General features: G+C 45.7%; 1 protein-coding gene across 1 annotated transcript in view; it reads right to left on the bottom strand.

Moving 5' to 3' along the window:
- The window catches only part of LOC143934488 (indolethylamine N-methyltransferase-like), a 30,541-nt gene extending 19,264 nt beyond the window's left edge, over positions 1 to 11,277 (bottom strand). The window contains exons 1-2 of the mRNA XM_077458146.1: positions 11,008 to 11,277; positions 392 to 599 (exon numbers count right to left, since the gene is read on the bottom strand). Of these exons, the coding sequence (XP_077314272.1) occupies positions 392 to 599; positions 11,008 to 11,161 (362 nt within the window). The 5' untranslated portion in view covers positions 11,162 to 11,277. The remainder of the gene's footprint in view (positions 1 to 391; positions 600 to 11,007) is intronic.
- Between the last annotated feature and the right edge of the window lie 11,982 nt (positions 11,278 to 23,259).

The following is a 23,259-nucleotide window of genomic DNA, read 5'->3' as shown; positions in this document are numbered from 1 at the left end:
ACGGGACGACGTCAATAGACGTAGTCCCGGCAAAGGAGGTCCGCGCTGTAGCCGTCATTCAGCTATAGCGCGGATCTCAAGTGGTTAAATAAATACCAAATGAATCAATCAGACTGCTTCTTGGTTGACAATTAGCTGACCTCCTGGTGTCCCTACACCTTTTTGTATTGGTAGGCATGGTAGAAAGAGGACGTTGGAAAGTTATTGACCTGGAGGCTGCATGGTCAATAAACGACTAATACTGATGTTTTTGGGGATCCCCACCACTCTACAGAAATTTTGAACTAAGGAACAGGTACTCGGTTGTGTCTGCTCTATGGACCTCCCCTGGATCTACACCTGGGCTCCTTATATATTGTACAATCACTTTAACCAAATTGTTTAATCATACCCTTTTCCTTCCAGGTCACAAACTTTTTGTATAACTCCTGTCCAGTCAAATGTTCCAGGCTCATTTCTAAGGCTTCGTTCATAGTACTCTCTATTGCGATCAGTGTAGTCAGCTCCAATGATCTCTTCGAAGGCTTCACAAGCTGAGAGGTCCTGAAAAGTCGTGGGTCCATGTCCAATGTCAATTAAAGTTTTTCCCTTGATACCTCCTTTTAGAGAAATAAAAACACGTTTAAATTGATTCATTTCACTTACAATATTTTGAAATATAGTAATGATATATTTTATGGCATTAGTGCATTTTCAAAAAGAATGAAAACTTTTGAAATTGCGTTAACATGTTAAACCCTTTATGAGAGTTTAATGATTGGATTTCTTTAACCCATTTGTGCCTAATGGTAAAACAAATCTTAACGCCTAAGCACAATTTTGCAACTTTGACATGTGTTAGTAAAATCATATCACCACAAATACTTTATGCATCCAGGTGGATTATACGTTTATTTATTTTTTTGACAAATTTGGCTTTCTTTTGATGGTAATTGGTAATGGGTATATCCTGATTTATTATTATTATTATTATTATCATCATCAAAGGATTTTTTTTTTTAAATATAGCTGTATATTTCTTGTTACTACCATGACCTTCCACCAAAGTACTACCCAAAATAAATTCTTCTGCTCCTGACACATTATTACCAGCAGTATTGTGCTGTCTGCCTTTACACGCACGTGAACTATAATGGCATCCCAGTCTTAGCCTGTAGGGTTCAGTATTGAGTTGGTCCTCCCTTTGCATCTATAACAGCTTCAACTCTTCTGGGAAGGCCGTCCACAAGGTTTAGGAGTGTGTCTATGGGAATGTTTGACCATTCTTCCAGAAGCACATTTGTGAGGTCAGGCACTGATGTTAGACGAGAAGGACTGGCTCTCAGTCTCTGCTCTAATTCATCCCAAAGGCATTCTATCAGGTTGAGGTCAGGACTCTCTGCAGGCCAGTCAAGTTCCTCTACTCCAAACCTGCTCATCCATGTCTTTATGGACCTTGCTTTATGCACTGATGCATAGTCATGTTGGAGCAAAACTGTTCCCACCAAACCACCCGCCCCCCCCCCCCCCCCAAAAAAAAGTAAAATATAAAATAAAATAAAAACATATTAGGGCCTTGTTCACACATATTAAGGCCTTGTACCTGTGCATCCCTGTGCGGGTAAACACAACCCTCCACAGGCATACACTTTAGTATGCCCTATGTGAATGAGGCCTTAATAGGAATTTAGCAGGAATTTTGTAAGTTATGTTGTGTTTGTGTCCACCAATAATGATTTTAGTGTTTTTTTTTTTGTGAACATATGTTTGATGAACATTTGCACATCTTTTACAGGGCCGACAAAAATCAGTAGTACATTTGTTTTATTCTGCACGTCATGTGCTTTCAGAAAATATATGCTTTGGGGGGTCTTTCACAAACTCTGAAAGCTGTAAGTGAAAAAGGGTCTGGCAGCAAAAGGGTTAAACCAAAATACATATTAACAGTATTCTCTCATGGTCCGTTCACAATTCAAAGGCAGACAGTGGTGGTGCATCCATTAAGTATACACGACCACTGCCCCCTCTCTCCAGCCACCCCCTCTATGTAGAGGGATAGATTTATGTATAGCATGAATCTATCCATGGCCGCCGCCGCCACCCCCTATTCAAGCGTCCGGCCCCTTTAGGGGGGGGGGGGTGTTTTTTAAGCACCTGATTAGAGCCATAGGCTCTAATAGGATTCAAAAAAGTGAACCGTGAGCGCAGAGCATTGCGCATGCAGGCCACCCAGGTGTGTTAGAAAAGCAAATGAATATTTGCTTTTCTAACACTGAACTGCCTCTCCACCAATCAGGTAGTCACCTGATTGGCTGAAAGGACAGGTGCTGTGATTCAAAGCCTATCAGGAGAAGGGGAGGAGATGCATGGAGGACACAGGAGTTGCTGTCTGACCCGCTGCAAGGTGCCCCAGCACACCACTGCCACCCCCTGCCTGACCCGCTACTGAGATAGGGTAGGTACAGGCAGACGGTGAGCGGGCGAGGGGTCACAGTGGCAACTTTTGAAAGGGCACAGTGGCAGCGTTTGAATTGGGCACAGTGGCAGCGTTTGAAAGGGCACAGTGGCTGCGTTTGAGCAAAATTTTTGAGCACCAGCCACCATTGAAGGTGGAAGTTTAACAATAACCCCTAATGACTTGTTGGCTTTTACCAGGCTCCCCTAGCCTTCCTAATGGTGACCTGCCCTGTAGCTGTATCCAGAGATTCACCAACTGACAACAACAGACAGACGTTGAATACAGAAGGGCGGTTACCTTTCAGGTTTTTAAAAAACAAGATTACGACTCTTCTTGGCCTTTGTCACAGTCTAGTTTAGGGCATGCTAGGCCTAGACAGGCAGCTAGGAGAACAAAATACCTTTTATGGCTTTTGCTTCCTCATCAATGAAAAGAGCCTTAGGAGGCAAAGACTGGACCATTTACATTCTGCTCAGACAGAGCCTGGGATGTAAAGGCCTTTTTAGATGGTTTCTCCAAATCTTTATTCTCTTTCTCAGCCCACATCAAAGGCATACACTTGAAATGAGTCGGCTCCTGATTATGCCATGGGGTGTCCTCCAATTTTACCTTCCTAACTCAGTCTTGATTTATCTAGAGCAGTGGTCCTCAAGGCGCCCCAACAGGTCATGTTTTCAGGATTTCCCTCAGATGAAACGGCTGTGGTAATTACTAAGGCAGTGAAACTGATCAAATCACCTGTGCAAAATAATGGAGAGCTTGAAAACATGACTTGTTGGGGTGCCTTAAGGACTGGAGTTGAGAGACATTTGGGTGTCCAAACTTAGCCAGATTTGATGAAGTGAACATGCGTGAGGGCCGACCATTTTGCCTGACATTCTTTGAACCAATAAAATTTGGTGTGTGTGTTAGTTTGAGCTCAAATACACTGCCCAACCATAATTCTCTTGCCTTTGTGGCTGTGTGTGAGTAAAGAGATGAGCTTGGGCGTATTATTTGGATATACTGTATTGATTGGCGTATAACACGCACCTTCACTTTAAGAGGGAAGTTTCAGGGAAAAAAACCGTTCATTTTAAATAAACTATGAAGCAAAGTAAGGGTCAGTGCCCATCTGCAGCCTCACTATTGCCATGAATGCAGCACCCCCAATGCCATCAGTGCAGCACGCAGTATGGCCAGGAATGCAGCACCCGGTTTTTCCAGGAATGCAACACCCGGTATTGCCAGGAATGCAACACCCGGTATTGCCAGGAATGCAGCACCCGGTATTGCCAGGAATGCAGCACCCGGTATTGCCAGGAATGCAGCACCCGGTATTGCCAGGAATGCAGCACCCGGTATTGCCAGGAATGCAGCACCCCCGGTATTGCCAGGAATGCAGCACCCCCCGGTATTGCCAGGAATGCAGCACCCCCGGTATTGCCAGGAATGCAGCACCCCCGGTATTGCCAGGAATGCAGCACCCCCGGTATTGCCAGGAATGCAGCACCCGGTATTGCCAGGAATGCAGCACCCGGTATTGCCAGGAATGCAGCACCCGGTATTGCCAGGAATGCAGCACACGGCATTGCCAGGAATGCAGCACCCCCGGTATTGCCAGGAATGCAGCACCCCCGGTATTGCCAGGAATGCAGCACCCGGTATTGCCAGGAATGCAGCGCCCCCAATGCCATCAGTGCAGCACGCAGTATGGCCAGGAATGCAGCACATGGTATTGCCAGGAATGCAACACATGGTATTGCCAGGAATGCAGCACCCCCGGTATTGCCAGGAATGCAGCACCCCCGGTATTGCCAGGAATGCAGCACCCCCAGTATTGCCAGGAATGCAGCACCCCCAGTATTGCCAGGAATGCAGCACCCGGTATTGCCAGGAATGCAGCACCCCCGGTATTGCCAGGAATGCAGCACCCCCGGTATTGCCAGGAATGCAGCACCCCCGGTATTGCCAGGAATGCAGCACCCCCGGTATTGCCAGGAATGCAGCACCCCCGGTATTGCCAGGAATGCAGCACCCTCGGTATTGCCAGGAATGCAGCACCCGGCATTGCCAGGAATGCAGCACCCAGTATTGCCAGGAATGCAGCACCTAGTATGGCCAGGAATGCAGCAGACCGGTATTGCCAGGAATGCAGCACCCGGTATTGCCAGGAATGCAGCACCCCCCGTCGCCAGTGTCACTAAGGCTGGGTTCACATTGCAGCGGTTTATGAGAACGGATGTGATTCGCACCGCACTGCAGTGCAAATCACATCCGATCTCTGTGCGATTCGAGTTCAGCCATACAGATAGTATGGCTGAATTTGCATCGCACCCGCCGCAAACTCGCACGGGACCCTTTTTTTGGTTCGCAGCAGAATCGGATCGCATGGGTGTTCACACCATGCGATCCGATTCCTGTCCGAGTTTGCAGATCGCACTGCGATATGCAAACTGATCTGGGGATGTCATTAACATTTCACTGACACTCCCAGCAGTTCGCATAGGGCAGTGTGATGCGGGAACCCGCCGCGGATTTGTGGCGTTCCCACATCGCTCCAGTGTGAACCCAGCCTAATAAGCGATCGTTTTTCTGATCGCTGTATTAGTGTGACAGGTGACGCTAGTTAGGCAGGTAGGTATTTAGGTTCGCCGCAGCTTTTTATAGCGCCAGGGACCCCCATATACTACCGCATAAAGCCCCCTGATTGCCCCCTAGTTAACCCTTTCACCAGTGATCACCATATAACTGTTACAGGTGACGCTGGTTGGTTAGTTATTTTTTTATAGTTTCAGGGCACCCGCCATTTATTACCTAATAAAGGTTTAACCCCCTGATCACCCGGCGGGTGATATAAGTTTGAGGGTCACATAAGGTCTGCGTCGCCCCAGGCAGCGTCAGGTTAGTGCCAGTACCGCTAACACCCACGCACAAAGCATACACCTCCCTTAGTAATATAGTATCTGATCAGATCTATATTAGCGTCGCCAGCAGTTTAGGTTTCCCAAAACGCATTGTTAGCGGGATCAGCCCAAATACCTGCTAGCACCTGCGTTTAGCCCCTCCGCCAAGCCCAGCCCAGCCCACCCAAGTGCAGTATCGATCGATCACTGTCACTTACAAAACACAACACACATAACTGCAGCGTTCGCAGAGTCAGGCCTGATCCCTGCGATCGCTAACAGTTTTTTTTGTAGCGTTTTGATACAGTCGCTGACAGCCTAGGTGCTTTTTTACCTGTGAGTCTCACTAGTGTACCCCTAAATTTAGGTGTGTCTACTTTCCGAAATGGGGTCATTTGGGGGGGGGGGGTTTGTGCCATCTTGGCATTTTATGGCCTTCAAAACTGCGATAGGTAGTGAGGAGTAAAATCAAAAATGTACACCCTTAGAAAACCTGAAGGTGGTTCTTGGTTTTCGGGGCCCCGTACGCGGCTAGGCTCCCAAAAAATCCCACACATGTGGTATCCCCGTACTCAGGAGAAGTAGCAGAATTTATTTTGGGGTGTCATTTCACATATGCCCATGGCATGTGTGAGCAATATATCATTTAGTGACAACTTTGTGGAAAAAAAAAACAAAAGTTTGTAATATTCCCGCAACTTGTGGCAAAATATAAAATATTCCATGGACTCAACATGCCTCTCAGCAAATAGCTTGGGGTGTCTACTTTCTAAAATGGGGTCATTTGTGGGGGTTTTGTGCCATCTTGGCATTTTATGGCCTTCAAAACTGTAATAGGTAGTGAGGAGTGAAGTCAAAAATTTACGCCCTTAGAAAGCCTGAAGGCGGTGCTTGCTTTTCGGGGCCCCGTACGCGTTTAGGCTCCCAAAAAGTCCCACATATGTGGTATCCCCGTACTCAGGAGAAGCAGCAGAATTTATTTTGGGGTGTCATTTTACATATGCCCATAGCATGTGTGAGCAATATATCATTTAGTGACAACTTTGTGAAAAAAAAAATAAAAATAAATAAAAGTTTGTAATTTTCCCGCAACTTGTGGCAAAATATAAAATATTCCATGGGCTTAACATGCCTCTCAGCAAATAGCTTGGGGTGTCTACTTTCTAAAATGGGGTCATTTGTGGGTGTTTTGTGCCATCTTGGCATTTTATGGCCTTCAAAACTGTGATAGGTAGTGAGGAGTGAAATTACAAATGTATGCCCTTAGAAATCCTGAAGGCGGTGCTTGGTTTTCGGGGCCCCGTACGCGGCTAGGCTTCCAAAAAGTCGACCACATGTGGTATCCCCGTACTCAGGAGAAGCAGCAGAATGTATTTTGGGGTACAATTCCACATATAACCATGGCATGTGTGAGCAATATATCATTTAGTGACAACTTTGTGTAAAAAAAAAAAAAAATAATAATTTTTTGTCATTATTCAATCGCTTGAGGCAAAAAAATAAAATATTCAATGGGCTCAACATGCCTCTTATCAATTTCCTTAGGGTGTCTACTTTCCAAAATGGGGTCATTTGGGGGGGGTTTGTACTGCCCTGCCATTTTAGCACCTCAAGAAATGAGATAGGCAGTCATAAACTAAAAGCTGCGTATATTCCAGAAAACGTACCTTAGTTTGTAGATGTGACAACTTTTGCGCAAACCAATAAATATACAGTTATTGACTTTTTTTTACCAAAGACATGTGGCTGAATACATTTTGGCCTAAATGTATGACTAAAATTGAGTTTATTGGATTTTTCTAATAACAAAAAGTAGAAAATATAATTTTTTTTCAAAATTTGCGGTCTTTTTACGTTTATATCGCAAAAAATAAAAATCGCAGAGTCAGTCAAATACCTTTAAAAGAAAGCTCTATTTGTGGGAAAAAAAGGACGCAAATTTTGTTTGGGTACAACATTGCATGACCGCGCAATTACCAGTTAAAGCAGCGCAGTGCCAAATTGTAAAAAGACCTCTGGTCATTGACCAGCAAAATGGTCCGGTCTGAAAGTGGTTAATTGAACAAGTTGAAGTTAGAAGCAGATTGTCTACCATGCACAGCTGCAGTCTATTTTGAACTCTCTAGTTTTAGTAAATCAACCCCCATGTGTATTTCTGAACAGCTCACTGTGCTTTAGCGCAGAAGTGGCGATCTTTTATTTGGTAAACACATTCCAATACCAATATGTAATTTCATTAAATCATCACTTCAAATAAAATTCCTACCAAACAGCTAAATAAATATTCACTTTATATATAAACTTTTTATTTGCCAAAAGACTTGTAATTTTATCTAGCCAGTCTTCTGATTTATACAGCTCTGTCACACTGCAAATAGAGTCTGATGACATTACTTTATCGATTACTATTTCATATGTCTATGTGTATACATGTGCTTGAACTGTTTATAAACATTGTGATAAATCCGATCTTTATGGTCCAATTAGAAGTAGATGACACTGGACTCTATAAAGCTGTAATAGAAAATAGTGGTCAGTGGCGGAACTACCGCCATAGCAAACCCGTGTGGTCACTATGGGGCCCGGAGCCGAGGAGGGCCTTGTGAGCGGACAGAGGGTGATCCGCCCATCTGCTCGGCACTCGTACAGTCACACTGACTGTACAAGCGGACGCAGCTGGGTGACTTGGCGGCGGCAAAGCTGCCAGCTGGGAGGCTCGGTGGGTGGGTGGCCAATCAGCGGATGGCGGAGAAGAGAAATTACATCATCTCTCACCGCCCGGCGCCCGCCCTGCAAACTGGCAGTTCCGCCCTCACTCACTGTGTAAGGCCCCTTTCACACTAGTGCGACTTGTCCTGCGACTTGGGACTGCAAAGTCGCATGACAAGTCCTATGCCATGATTTCAAATGTGTACCATTCATATCTGTGCGACTTCAAGTCGCACTGACTTCAAAGTAGTCCCTGTAGTACTTTGGTCTGACTTTGATGCAAATTACACAGGAATTCAGTGAAACTGTGTCAAAACTGCGTCAAAATCACATGACTTTGAAGTCACGGTAGTGTGAAAGTGGCCTTAGGAGCAGTTGGGCATTTTTTTCAGCTGCCCCTGAACTCTCCTCTATTATCTTATCAGTACATGTACAGGGGGTCGTTTATAGTGGTTCCTAGGCAGTTAAGTTCAGCCTAGGTTCATACTACTGCGATGCGGTGTACTGCGAATTTGATCCGTTTTTTTTTGTCCTACACGAGGTGCTAATTTTCCTCGCGTTTTGAGGTAGACAGGTGCGAATTTACCGCGAATATCAGGAGGCAGACAGTGAACAATTCGCAGAGATGTGAACTGTGTGCTGCAAGTTTACTGCAAGTTCAATTGAAGCCTATGAAGATAAAATTTGCACTGCACCATAGGAATTCACATAGCATCCGCAGTCAACGCGCACAGGAAACCTTTTTTTTTCTCGCACCAAATTCGCAACGCATAGATGTGAAGCCATGGAAAAATATGCTTTTTACATAACCTGCAAATCTGTGTGTTCCTAAACGCATCAAACGCGCTGTAAATTCGCATCAGTGCTGAAACACCAAATGCCAAAATACGCTCCTAAACACAACCGTGGCAAAACACGGCTAAAAGCGGCATGTAAACAGGTAAGCGTATGCAAATTTGCCCTGCTTTATAGTATAATGCTGTCAGATCCTGTTGAACTCTGAACAGACACAATGGGGTTGATTTACTAAAAACTGGAGAGTGCAAAATCTGGCACAGCTGTGCATGGTAGCCAATCAGCTTCTAACTTCAATTAAGCGTTGGCAAAAAAAAAAAACTGGAAGCTGATTGGTTGCTATGCAGAGCTGCACCAGATTGTGAACTTTCCAGTTTTAGTAAATCTCCCCCTTTCTATTACTATCATTCAGGGGCTGACTGACCATTCGGCCACTCGGGCACTGCCCGAGGGCCCCCGGGCCACTAGGGGGCCCCATCAGGGTTGTCAGCCTCAGTAAAACCAGGGACAGTATGTAAAAATCTGTGTTTTTTTTACATATGTCTCTGAAATATCCCTTACCGACATCCTTTTGGTCTAAAAATATAGAGATTATAGCTGCCCCACCTTTCCAGTACCTTCTCAGCCAATAGAAACATGTCTGTGTATACTGTGTGATTGTATAATGTGTGTGTGTATACTGTGTGATTGTATACTGTGTGTGTGTATACTGTGTGGCCCCATAGCTAGAAAGTATATTGGTGTCGCGCTGCTCTTACATTAAATAGGGATTTATCTTGATTTCTCCTCTACCTATCTATATGAAAAGAATCTCTCTAAAGGTGGTAGATCAATATATTGGTTACACAGATTAATCAATAGTGAAAAAATAAATACATAAATGTCTAATGTGCCAAAAAAATCTCATATAGAGTGTAAATTCATTCAATATAATGTAAATAAAAAATATTCACCATAAAGTGCTAAGTGCTTGCTCAAAACAAAGCAAATAAATAAACACACTACAGAGGTGATCAGAATAAAAATGTGTGAAAACAACATGAGTAATAATAAATATCTGTAAATGTATGCATCAAAAAAATTCTTTAACCTCAACAATGATATATTGATATATTGATAAAGTGCAAAGAGAAAAAGTAAACACACTGCAGAGGTATTTTTTAAAAAGACAATAACTTTCTGAGGATCCACCCTCAGAAAAAAATTATTATCAATACAATACACTGCAGTGATAAATAGTAAACGTACAATGGTAAACGCACTGCAGAGGCAGCTGTAACATGCGTCTGCCCAAATCGCTCCAAACTCCGTGAATTAAATGTCCATATTTAGGATAATTAATGACTCAAAGTATAAATATTAAAAGTTCAATCCATAAATAATGTGAAAAGACAGTCTCCTTTAAGTGCAAGTGCTTTGTGCAAACTTGTGCAAATTCAAATAAGGTGAAGGTTTCTCAGTGTTTTATCCCGCTGTGACAACACTTTAGTGGGCAGTGGCCCCTTACCTTATGGTAAGGAGAAACTTGCATATAAGCATAGGTTTCTTTAACACTCTTCTCCCCAGGTGCACAGAGTCAACTTCTCCTTTAAATTTATTATTGCTCCGTAGGACCCAATAAATCAATAAAGAGGGGGTACCATAGTGTAGTAATTTAACAAATCAAATTTATTGAATATTAACACACAGGGTACTCACACATTAATCGGTTAAAAAAAGCCCTTATTCAAACGAACAACAGGTTCCTGCTTGTGTACATCCAAAGTAAGCGTCCTTCCCGTCCCTACGCGTGACGTCACACCACGTGACTTCATCAGGGGATGGCCCCATAATCTCTGATTGCCTGGGGGCCCCATAATCTCCTATTGCCCAGGGGCCCCATGTGTTGTCAGTATGCCCCTGCTATCATTTGCTCTTTACTTTATCGATTCCATAGCATAGTATACTTTCCCTACCTATTAGTCTTGGGTTTTTTTTTTTTATAGCTGTCATCTATAATTTTTTTAAACCCTCCAGTTCCTTAATATAAAAGATTTTCCATTGAATTAGATTACAGAATGACATCCTAGCCTTTGGAGTGCAGATAATAGTTAATATCTGGAAATTCTTTGACACTACTATGTAATTTAGCAGTAACATAAAGTCGATTGGCTTGTAAGATAGCACCAATGAAATACTTACGGACAGTAAAAGTCTCACAAAGTTTCTTCAATGCAAAATCCAGAAATCCATCAACCACTAAAAGTCCCGATTTTGGTCCATAGTAGATATTACAATATGCATGGGGATCAAATATGTCTTGGTAAGTATCTTTGTCTGTAAAATCGGTCTCCATTTTTTTTACAGGATAAAACGAATATGAATGCAGGTCAGTTCAGAACTTATATACACAGTTTATAAGGAGTGGCTAAATCATATAAGTTAACAGATCATGAGTCTCAGCACAGTGAGATAACCGTATCCTGCCAAGAAATTTATAACAAACAAAGCTGAAAGTGTTGGACGGGAGCCATGTTTTTTTTTTGGTAACCCTTTCCTGGTTAAAAATGATGTAGAAATTGTAGCCATGCACTTAGCTAAAAATAAGAGTGCGAGAAACACTGGCAGTGCTGAAATGGTTAACATCTGTATGAGCGAGAAGAGGGAGCCGCTGAGCAGGAAGAGTACAAAGTACAATGGACTTCGTGCCAGTTCACACTGCTGTGGTCTGGGAACCACATGTAATTTGAACAGGAATTGGACCACTTTGTGCCATTTATTCTATGTGGCTCATATCGCACCGCATCCTCCAGGGGCGTTGCTAGGTCTACAAAAGATCTGGGGCTAGAGCCCATAGCAGTGATGTAAAGAAAGTCATACGCTTGGGCGGGCAATCAGTGTGTGTAATGCCGCGTACACACGTAGCGGACTATCCGACGGACTTAGTCTGGCGGACTTCCCGCCAGACTGTCCGTCTGACTTTCCGAACGAGCTACTTGCCCACACACGGCACTTTTTCAGTAGACTAATACGGCGTACTAAGTCCGCCGTACTATCCACCCTACTTTTGAAATGAACGGATTTGCCCACACACGCCACCTGGTATGGACTTAAAGGGGAACCCTAACGCCGGAAAAAATCGGCGTGGGGGTCCCCCCAGGTCCACATCAGACCCTTGTTCGAGCACGCTACCCGGCCGGCCAGGAAAGGGGGGGCGAGCGAGCGCACCCCCCTTAGCCGTACCAGGCTGCGTGCCCTCAACATGGGGGGGTGCTTTGGGGAAGGGGGGCTGCGCGGCCCCCCCACCCCAAAGCACCTTGTCCCCATGTTGATGAGGACAAGGGCCTCTTCCCGACAGCCCTGGCCGTTGGTTGTCGGGGTCTGCGGGCGGGGGGCTTATCGGAATCCGGGAGCCCCCTTTAATAAGGGGGCCCCCGGATATTAGCCCCCCACCCTATGTGAATGAGTATGGGGTACAATGTACCCCTACCCATTCACCTGTGGAAAAAAGTAAAAATAAAACACAACACACAAGATAAAATAGTTTATTGCACAGCTCCGGGGGTCTTCCGTCTTCGGGGGTCTTCTCGCCGGACTCCTCCGCAATCTTCTTCTAGCTCTTTTGCTAGCGGAGGAGCCCGGCTTTCTTCCTCGCCGCGGCCTCTTCTTCCGACTTGTCCCCCTCTTCGGTTCTTCTGCCGGGCCACCGCGCCCTCTTATAGCTCTTTTACATGCGGTGGCCCGGTCTTCTGTCGCCGCCGTCGCCGCCTTCCATTCTTCTTCTTCTCCTGGAGATGTTGACTCGACGCTCTCTCCGGTCGCAATGCCAGGGACGCACTGCGCGGCGACTTATATAGGGACAAGGGGCGGGGCCATCGGTTGATGTCACATGGGTTGATGTCACATGAGTTGATGTCACATGGTGACAGTCCCAGAATCCTCCGGGACTGTGACATCGTAAGGGGGCGGGGTCACTATGTGACATCAACCCATGTGACATCAACCGATAACCCCGCCCCTTGTCCCTATATAAGTTGCCGCGCAGCGCGTCCCTGGCATTGCGGCCGGAGAGAGCGTTGAGTCAACATCTCCAGGATAAGAAGGAGAAGAAGAAGAAGAAGAAGAAGAACGGAAGGCGGCGGCGGCGGCGACAGAAAGACCGGGCCGAAATGCGAGTCCGGCGAGAAGTTTGAAGTGCTAAACTACTTTCTAAGTCCGCCGTACTTTCGGGTCAATAAAGTATGCCGGAGGCTACACATGGGGGGATTGTCCGGCGGACTTGAGTTTGCTGGACTTTTCCACCCGATTGTTTGATCGTGTGTACGCGGCATTAGAGCTGCACGATGGCCAAAATGAGAATCATGATTTTTTTGCTTAGAATAACAAGATCACAATTGTCGCAAAGTAAAAACTTTCACATTATACAAAAGAAAAACTTTACTGGTTACTTCTTTTTTTCTTTATTATTACTTTATTATTCTTTTTTGAAAAAAAAAGTTGTATTTGAAAGACCGCTGCGCAAATGCAGACAGAAAATATTGCAACAACCACCATTTTATTCTCTAGGGTGTCTACTAAAAAATATATGTCCAAAAGACATGCAGGTAGGTTAATTTGCTTCTGTCCAAAATTGGCCCTGGTATATGAATGGGGACCTTGGATTGTGGGTGCCTTGAGGGTAGGGACCAATGTGAGTGTGCAATGTACAGGGATAGGGACAATTGTAGACACTCACTCAGGTTGAACTGGATGGACTGGTGTCTTTATTCAACCTTACTAACTATGAAACTATGAAACTATGAAACTATATATATATATATAATGTTTGGGGGTTCTGAGTAATTTTCTAGCAAAAAAATAATAATATTTTAACTTGAAATCAACAAATGTCAGAGAAAGGTTTAGTGTCAGTTCACACTGGGAAGACTTGTCAGGCGAGTTAGCCGCCTGACAATTCACGTCCTGTTCTGTACAATGGAACTGTTCTAATCGGAGCAACACAAGTTGCTCCGACTTAAAAAAGGTTTCTGTACGACTTTGGGGGCAACTTGCATTGACTTCTATAGAGAAGTTGTTTTGGAAGTCGCTGCAGATGTCGTGTCCGGGTCGCCTGAGGCAGTCGCGATGCAAGTCGTGCTGCCACAGTGAGAACCGACACTAAGGCCGCGTACACACGGGCGGACTGTTCGTCCAACTTTGTCCGCTGAACAGTGTTTCAGCGGATAGTCCGCTCGTGTGTGGGCTTCAGCGGACAGTTTCAGCGGACAGTCTGACGAACAAAGTTTTTCGGAATTTACACTTAACGGAATTTTTTTTACCAAAAACATGTAGCAGAATACATTTTGGCTTAAATTTATGACAAAATTTGATTTTATTGGATTTCTTTTAAAATAGAAAAAAGAAAATATTGTTTTTTTCCAAATTTCCGCTTTTTTTGCGCTTATATCGCAAAAAATAAAAAACGGAGTCGTGAATAAATACCACCAAAATAAAGCTCTATTTGTGCGAACAAAATGATAAAAATTTCATTTGGGTACAGTGTAGCATGACCGCGCAATTGTCAGTGAAAGCGCTAGAGCGATGAAAGCTGAAAATTGGGCTGGGAAGGAAGGGGGCGAAAGTGCCCAGTATTGTAGTGTGTAAGGGATCTTCCCGGGGTAGGGTGTGTTTGGACACAGTTCACAGCAGACTTGGAATTTATAAAGCAGATCTTGGCGTTTATTCGTGGTACAAACAGTCCAGCAAACAAAATATACAGCAACACCGTGCTTTCTAAGTACAACAAAAATAAAAGTCCTAGCCCGGCTGGGCGCTTACTAACAGGTTCTTCTCACCTATCTGACACTTACAAACACAGCGTCTTTCGCCTGGATATCGCAGGGTGAGTTTTAGCTCCAGCAGTGGCTGTGCTTGCAGCTTCCTTCAACACACAGATTGTTCATTCCCTGGCTGAGAGCAATCACCTGCAGGCCTAGCAGAGCCTTTACCTTCCCAGGCTAATTAGGATCAAAGCTCACCTGATCCAAAACCCAGAACTGGATCGGGGGGTGTGGAATGACAGGTCCCTCTACCAAACCTACCTGCCATTCCATATAAACCCAGGCCCGGCAAAATTAAATAACAACTCAGCAGCATATCGCTGCTGAGAAACTGATCCATCCTGGATTTACCATCTCACACTGTGTAGCAACCTAGGTGAGATGTACACCCCCTCGATCACTTCTCCAGTGACATGTCTACATATCCCCCCCCTCTTTTTCAGACCGGAGGGCTGAGCCTTTTGTCCCCACAGACAACTTACCCTTGACAATGCGTCAGCATTTGCCTGTAATTTCCCTGGCCTGTGTTCCACAGTGAAATTAAAGTTTTGTAGGGAGAGAAACCATCTAGTCACTCTTGCATTTCTCTCCTTGTTTAACTTCATCCATGTTAGGGGGGCATGGTCTGTCACCAACTTGAATTTCCTGCCTAGCAAGTAATACTTTAAAGATTCTAGGGCCCACTTTACTGCTAAACATTCTCGCTCCACAATGGCATAATTTTTCTCGGCCGGGGTTAGTTTTCTACTCAAGTACGTCACTGGATGCTCCTCACCATTCACTACTTGTGAGAGTACTGCACCTAAGCCTGTGTTAGAGGCATCTGTCTGGACCAGAAATTCTCGCCTGAAATCGGGGGTAACTAAGACAGGTGGTTGGCACAAGGCAGACTTAAGGCTTTGGAAAGCCTTCTCGGCCTCTGGGGTCCACGTGACCATTGCTGTCTTTCCGCCCTTTGTCAAGTCAGTTAGTGGAGCAGCAACTGAGGCAAAGTTCGGCACAAATCTACGGTAATACCCCGTAATACCCAGGAAAGCTCTAACCTGTTTCCTTGTCAGGGGTCTAGGCCAACTCTGTATTGCCTCAATTTTATTTAGCTGTGGCTTAATCAACCCTCTCCCAATAATGTAGCCCAGATATTTGGCCTCTTCTAGGGCTAGAGCACACTTCTCGGCATTTATGGTCAACCCCGCATCACTTATGGCATCCAACACGGCCTGTACCTTACAGAGGTGACTTTCCCAATCAGGGCTAAAAATGACCACATCATCGAGGTAGGCAGCTGAGTAATCACGATGTGGTCGCAGAATCAAGTCCATCAACCTCTGGAAAGTTGCAGGCGCTCCATGTAACCCGAATGGCATCACTACATACTGGAATAGCCCATCAGGGGTGGAGAATGCAGTTTTCTCTTTAGCCTCACCAGAAAGTGGAATCTGCCAGTAGCCCTTTGTGAGATCAAGGGTGATTATGTTCCTGGCGTTACCCAACTTCTCAATCAACTCATCTACCCTGGGCATAGGATACGCATCGAACTTGGAGATCTCATTCAACTTTCTGAAATCGTTACAGAACCTCCAAGTTCCATTGGGCTTTGGGATTAGCGCAATTGGGCTGGACCATTCACTCTGTGACACCTCAATTACCCCCAGATCAAGCATACGTTTTACCTCGGCAGATACGGCTTCCCTACGTGCCTCCGGTATCCTATAGGGCTTAAGGTTTACTCTGCTTCTAGGCTCAGTTTCAATGTGATGATGGATGAGGTGTGTGCGCCCTGGGAGGTCAGAGAACTTGTTTTTGTTTTTCTGTAAAAATTCCTGAGCCTCCTGTTTCTGTGACACTGATAGAGTATCACCTACCTTGACTGGAGGGATTGGTTGTGACAAATTATTAACAGTATTTGTCGCCACCAAGGATTCCCTGTCTTTCCAGGGCTTGATCAAGTTTATGTGATAAACTTGGAAAGGCTTCCTTCTACCTGGTTGGTGCACCTTGTAGTTCACCTCACTGATCTTTTCAACAATTTCATAGGGACCTTGCCACTTCGCCAAGAATTTACTCTCAACAGTGGGGACTAGTATAAGGACCCTATCGCCTGGGTTGAATGTCCTGATTCTTGCGGACCGGTTGTAAATTCTACTTTGGGCCTCTTGAGCCCTCTGGAGGTGTTCCCTTACCAGGGGCATTACATTGGCTATACGGTCCTGCATTTGTGCTACATGCTCAATAACACTCTTCTATGGGGTGGACTCATTCTCCCATGTCTCTTTTGCAATGTCCAGTAGACCCCTAGGGTGACGACCATAGACCAACTCGAATGGTGAGAACCCTGTGGACGCTTGGGGCACCTCCCTAATAGCAAACATGAGGTAGGGTAATAAATGATCCCAGTCACGACCATCTTTTGCCACCACTTTCTTCAACATATGTTTCAAAGTTTTATTAAATCTCTCCACCAATCCGTCCGTCTGGGGGTGGTATACAGAGGTACGGATGTGTGAGATTTTAAATAGTTTGCATAACTCCTTCATTACTTTCGACATAAATGGCGTACCTTGGTCAGTTAGGATTTCTTTGGGGATCCCAGTCCTAGAAAACATATAAAACAACTCACGTGCAATTGTTTTAGATGCAGTGTTTCTTAAGGGTACAGCCTCAGGATAGCGGGTCGCATAATCCATGACTACCAAAATATACTGGTGTCCTCTAGCTGACTTTACAATGGGACCCACTAAATCCATGGCAATACGCTCAAAAGGCACCTCTATAATAGGGAGCGAAACCAAAGGACTGCGAAAATGTGACACTGGGGCACTAACCTGACATGTGGGGCACGACTCGCAGTATTTTTTAATGTCATCATATATGGCCGGCCAAAAAAACCTCTGGAGAACCCTCTCTCGCGTTTTGTCAGTCCCCAAGTGTCCCCCAAGAACATGGTTATGTGCCATGTCAAGCACCTGACGCCGGTACGGCTTAGGTACCAGAAGCTGTTCCACAATCTCATCTTTAACCTTATTGACTCTATAGAAAAGATCATTAGTCACCGAAAAATGTGGAAATCTTTTTTCAGCATCTGGTTCCTGAGGTACCCCGTTCATAACAGCAACCTGCTCTCTCGCATTTTTGAGAGTGGGGTCCTGTAATTGTGCAGCCCCAAAATTATCGCTAGACACCTCTAAGTCTAGTATATTTTGCTCAGTGAGAGGAGCCTCCTCCTCCCCAGCCAGGACCTGCAAAGGAAAACAATCATTTTCATCCTGCATACTTTTATCATTCACAGTGGACAAGGCAACCACCTTAGAGGTATCCTCACTCCTTTTGGGGATTTTTCTTTTTTCCCAGAGAGCCCAGAATAATGGAAAATCGCGCCCCAATATTACATTATGCATGAGGTTTTTAACCACACCCACTTCATATTGTACGGTGCCTTGTTCAGTCCCGACTTTAGCCAGCACTATAGGGTACACTTTTGTATCACCATGTATGCACACAACACTCATATGCTTTTTAGACTCTAAGTCCCCAGTCACCAGGCTAGCATGCACCAAGGTTACGAGGCTTCCTGAGTCCATTAACGCTTTAACAGGAAAGTCATTGATTGTAATATCGCAGATTTGCGGTTCAGTCTCTAGTCCAGGAACTGCAGCACAAGATGGTTCCGCAAATAGCGACTGACGCCGGCTAGCGTCACACTCCATGGGTTCAGTGGTAAGGGGGCAATGGGCAGACACGTGTCCCGCCTCATGGCATCTCCAACACTGGATAGGGCCTGGTCCCCTTGGCAAGGAGTCCTTTTTAGAGCCCCTTAGCCACCCGGGACCATCACCAGTCTTTTGTCCCTGAGACACCACTTGAGCCCTTTTCCCCCCATCAGCACCCCTCCACACTCCCCCAATAGATGGAAGTCTCTTACCAGCTGACGGTACAGATCTGGCGCTCCGGGGAGGTGAAGATGCTGCAGGAACATCACGGAGGTAGTCCTCAGTCGCCTGGAACCTCTCCACAAGGTTGACAAGTTCGTTTGCATTCTTAGGATCACCTTGTCCCACCCAGCGTTGCAGGTCAGTAGGAAGCGCTCGGAGGTAGCGATCCATCACGACCTTCTCTAGGATTTGTGCAGGAGTAGAAGTGTCTGGCTCCAACCACTTTCTTGCCAAATGGATTAGGTCATACATCTGGGACCTTGCTGATTTGTCCAGACTGTAGCTCCAGTTGCGTACCCTCCGGGCACGGACTGCAGTAGTAACTCCTAGTCGGGCAAGTATCTCCTCTTTTAGCCGAGTATAGTCCTTAACCTCTTGCTCACTGAGGTCATAGTAGGCCTTTTGAGGTTCACCTGTTAAATAGGGCGCAATTACCTCTGCCCACTCAGCGGCTGGTAACTTCTCTCGCTCAGCCACGCGCTCAAATACTGTTAGATAGGCTTCAACATCGTCCTCAGCAGTCATCTTTTGCAGCGCTTTCTGCACAGTCCTTCTCCCAAAAAAAATCTCTGGAGCGGCTCCCATCACTGTGGGTGGATTAGCAACCACAGGCGCCTCTCGATTTGCTATCAGGTGCTCGATAAGTTGTTGTTGTGCAGCCATGGACTGTTCATGTCGTCTATTGACCTCTGTCTGAGCCTGCTGTTGTTGCAAACTCACTTGCATAAACTGCTTCAGCATCTCCTCCATGTTGCTGGACTGTTCTTGGAGTGTAGTTGCAGCTTTCACCCAGGACATCAGCAGCTGTAGCCAAGTCTGTCCACACCGTTGCCCCTAGCAACCGTGTTGCCCGCTACCTCCACCAATTGTAAGGGATCTTCCCGGGGTAGGGTGTGTTTGGACACAGTTCACAGCAGACTTGGAATTTATAAAGCAGATCTTGGCGTTTATTCGTGGTACAAACAGTCCAGCAAACAAAATATACAGCAACACCGTGCTTTCTAAGTACAACAAAAATAAAAGTCCTAGCCCGGCTGGGCGCTTACTAACAGGTTCTTCTCACCTATCTGACACTTACAAACACAGCGTCTTTCGCCTGGATATCGCAGGGTGAGTTTTAGCTCCAGCAGTGGCTGTGCTTGCAGCTTCCTTCAACACACAGATTGTTCATTCCCTGGCTGAGAGCAATCACCTGCAGGCCTAGCAGAGCCTTTACCTTCCCAGGCTAATTAGGATCAAAGCTCACCTGATCCAAAACCCAGAACTGGATCGGGGGGTGTGGAATGACAGGTCCCTCTACCAAACCTACCTGCCATTCCATATAAACCCAGGCCCGGCAAAATTAAATAACAACTCAGCAGCATATCGCTGCTGAGAAACTGATCCATCCTGGATTTACCATCTCACACTGTGTAGCAACCTAGGTGAGATGTACACCCCCTCGATCACTTCTCCAGTGACATGTCTACAAGTGGTTAAGTTCAACTGATAATGAATGTTTTTATCCTTGGCAGACTGCCCAGTTTTTCTCTTCATTTCGAGGCTGTGGCTTCAGATGAGTGGAGAGAATTCTTTGCATAGAAAGAATTGTGAAACACTTTAGTCAAGATCGTGATAACGATTCTTGATGATTAATTATGCAGCTCTAGTGTGTGTGTGTGTGTGTGTGTGTGTGTGTGTGTGTGTGTGTGTGTGTGTGTGTGTATATACATATATATATATATATATATGGTACTTTATAGATTATCATTACATCAGGGTCCCCAGGGAGCCCCTTCCTTACATCAGGGTCCTAAGAGAGTCCCCCCTTACATCAGGGTGCCCAGAGAGCCCATACTTACATCAGGGTCCCTAGAGAGCCTCCACCTCACATCAGGGTCCCCAGAGAGCCTCCACCTTACATCAGGGTCCCCAGAGAGCCTCCACCTTAAATCAGGGTCCCCAGAGAGCCTCCACCTTAAATCAGGGTCCCCAGAGAGCCTCCTCCTTACATCAGGGTCCCCAGAGAGCCTCCACCTTACATCAGGGTCCCCAGAGAGCCTCCCTCTTAAATCAGGGTCCTCAGAAAGCCCCTACTTGCATCAGGGTCCCCAGGGAGTCCACCTCTTTCATCAGGGTTCCCACAGAGCCCCCCCTTACATCAGGGTCCCCAAAGAGCCCCCCTTACATCAGGGTCCCCAGAAAGACCCTACTTGCATTAGGGTCCCTAGGGAGTCCCCCCTTGCATCAGGGTTCCCAGAGATCCCCCTTACATCAGGGTCCCCAGAGAGCCCTTACTTGCATCAGGGTCCCCAGAGAGCCCCTACTTACATCAGGGTCCCCAGAGAACCTCCCCTTACATCAAGGTCCCCAGAGAGCCCCTACTTACATCAGGGTCCCCAGAGAGAGGTCAGGCAGCAGAGAGATGATGTAATCTTTCTGCTCTCTCGCCCGCCCGCTTTCCGGTTCTCCCGTGTCTGTGTCCTGCAGGCTCTCTCATGCTGCCACCCGCTCTCCTGTTTGTCAGTACATGTACACAGGGTCATTTATAGTCGTTACACCAAAAACCAGTGTAGCACTAACCCCCGAAGGAGCTGCTGGTTTTATTGGGCTTACCGTTGCTTCTTATCTGCTTCTCCGTCTAGGGGTTCCCGTGGTAGATGGCCCAAAGAAATGTGGAAACTGACACTGAATCTTCTTCTGGGTTATTTATTTGAAACAGAAACAGTCTTTCAATGAAGGGTAGAGGGTTACGCGTAAGTTCAGGTACTTTGGACTGCAAAAATTGAAGGAAGTCCTTATAGGAAAATCCAGAGAATAGCAACCGTTTCACAACTGGATTTTATAACCCCCGGATAGACCTCCTCTCACTAGGCCAAGCAGCCGGTAGGATGCTCGGTAAAGTCTCTGCCACAGACTTGTGATGTACACTTGAGCGTAGGATCTTTGCCAAAGTCTCTGCCACAGACTTGTGATGTACACTTGAGCGTAGGATCTTTGACAAAGTCTCTACCACAGACTTGTGATGTACACTTGAGTTTACTGAGGGATGTAGACAAATTTAAAGAGCTATCATACGGTACCAGTATCTCTCAGCCGATCTGGCGATACCGTATGAGTGTTGATCCAGGTTGTGTCCTTCATCTAAGCCTTCAGGCTCCTTCAGGGAAGCCAGCCTTGCGCATGGCCTTCTCCTGAAGAGTCTTCCCCTGGGGTTCTTCAGCTGCTGGGCCTCTCCCTTCAGATGAGACGGCACCGGACCACCCTTGGATCAATAGGCCTCGAAATCCACTTGGGCCTGTGCCTGCAGTTTGCTTTGCCTCTGGCCAGCCAGCCCCGAAATGCATGGTTCTGCACCCCAGGCCAGGAGGGCCATGGGGCTGGGTCAGGAGGACCCCCAGAACTGAACAGACAGAAAATAATCTCCGGAACCCCAAAGCACATGATGTCGGTACCTTAAATACCACCTCCCAGAATGCACAGCAGGAGAACACTCCCACTGGGCTGGTTCCAAGAGAACAGTGGCATTCAATACACCCAGCTAAACTGCGTTCTTACTCTTGCCGGCGGTGACAGCGACACCTGCGATCAAGGAGAACCCAGTGCAACCCAGCTGGACTGATACTGAAACCAGAAATTTAGACAATTAGCCCCAAAACCCAACTGTGGTTTCAGGCAAATTAACTTTGAAAAAAAAAACATAGCGCCTGCTTGTCAGGAGCCAGTGATAAACCTGTAATAGCGTTTAGCCGTGTTTCGTTTACAGGTGTTTTTAATGGAGATACATTTTTGAAAAAAAAAAAAAAATGCTCCTAAACGCAAATGTGGCAAAACGTGGCTAAACGCGACATGTAAACGCAACATAACAAGAAAGCGTATGCAAATTTGCTCTGCTGTATAGTATAATGCTGTCAGCTCCTGTTGAACTCTGAACAGACACAATGGGGTTGAGTTACTAAAAACTGGAGAGTGCAAAATCTGGCACAGCGGTGCATAGTGGCCAATCAGCTTCTAACTTGAATTAAGCGTTGGCAAAAAAAACCTGGAAGCTGATGTCAAACAAATCCAATGATGCGGGGGAGGGCCCGAGTCATACATTCAGCGGCTTTGGATGCCGAATAATGGACTCAGGGAGTGCGCCCACAAGGTAACCCCTTGTGGGCGCTTCTCCTAGGGGGTTATCTGATGTGGGGAGGAGCCGCGAGAGCCACCGAGGGACCCCAGAAAAGGATATTCGGGGCCACTCTGTGCAAAACCAGCTGCACAGTGACATGCTTGTTATTTAAAAAAAAAAAAAAATAATCAAAGCTTTACAATCACTTTAATTGCTGGAAATTCTTTGACACTGCTATGTAATTTAGCAGCAACATAAAGTCGATTGGCTTGTAAGATAGCACCAATGAAATACTTAGGAACAGTAAAAGTCTCACAAAGTTTCTTCAATGCAAAATCCAGAAATCCATCAACCACTAAAAGTCACGATTTTGGTCCATAGTAGATATTACAATATGCATGGGGATCAAATATGTCTTGGTAAGTATCTTTGTCTGTAAAATCGGTCTCCATTTTTTTTTTTACAGGACAAAACGAATAGGAATGCAGATCAGGTCAGAATTTATATATATAGTTTATAAGGAGTGGCTAAATCATATAAGTTAACAGATCATGAGTCTCAGCACAGTGAGATAACCGTATCCTGCCAAGAAATTTATAACAAACAAAGCTGA

This window comes from Lithobates pipiens, unplaced genomic scaffold (genome assembly GCF_037356315.1).
Source record: "Lithobates pipiens isolate NorthernLeopardFrog02 unplaced genomic scaffold, aLitPip1_a1.2 Scaffold_27, whole genome shotgun sequence".
Lineage (NCBI taxonomy): Eukaryota > Metazoa > Chordata > Amphibia > Anura > Ranidae > Lithobates > Lithobates pipiens.
The sequence above is the reverse complement of the archived record's forward strand: the minus strand, read 5'-3'. Positions and strand labels throughout refer to the sequence as shown.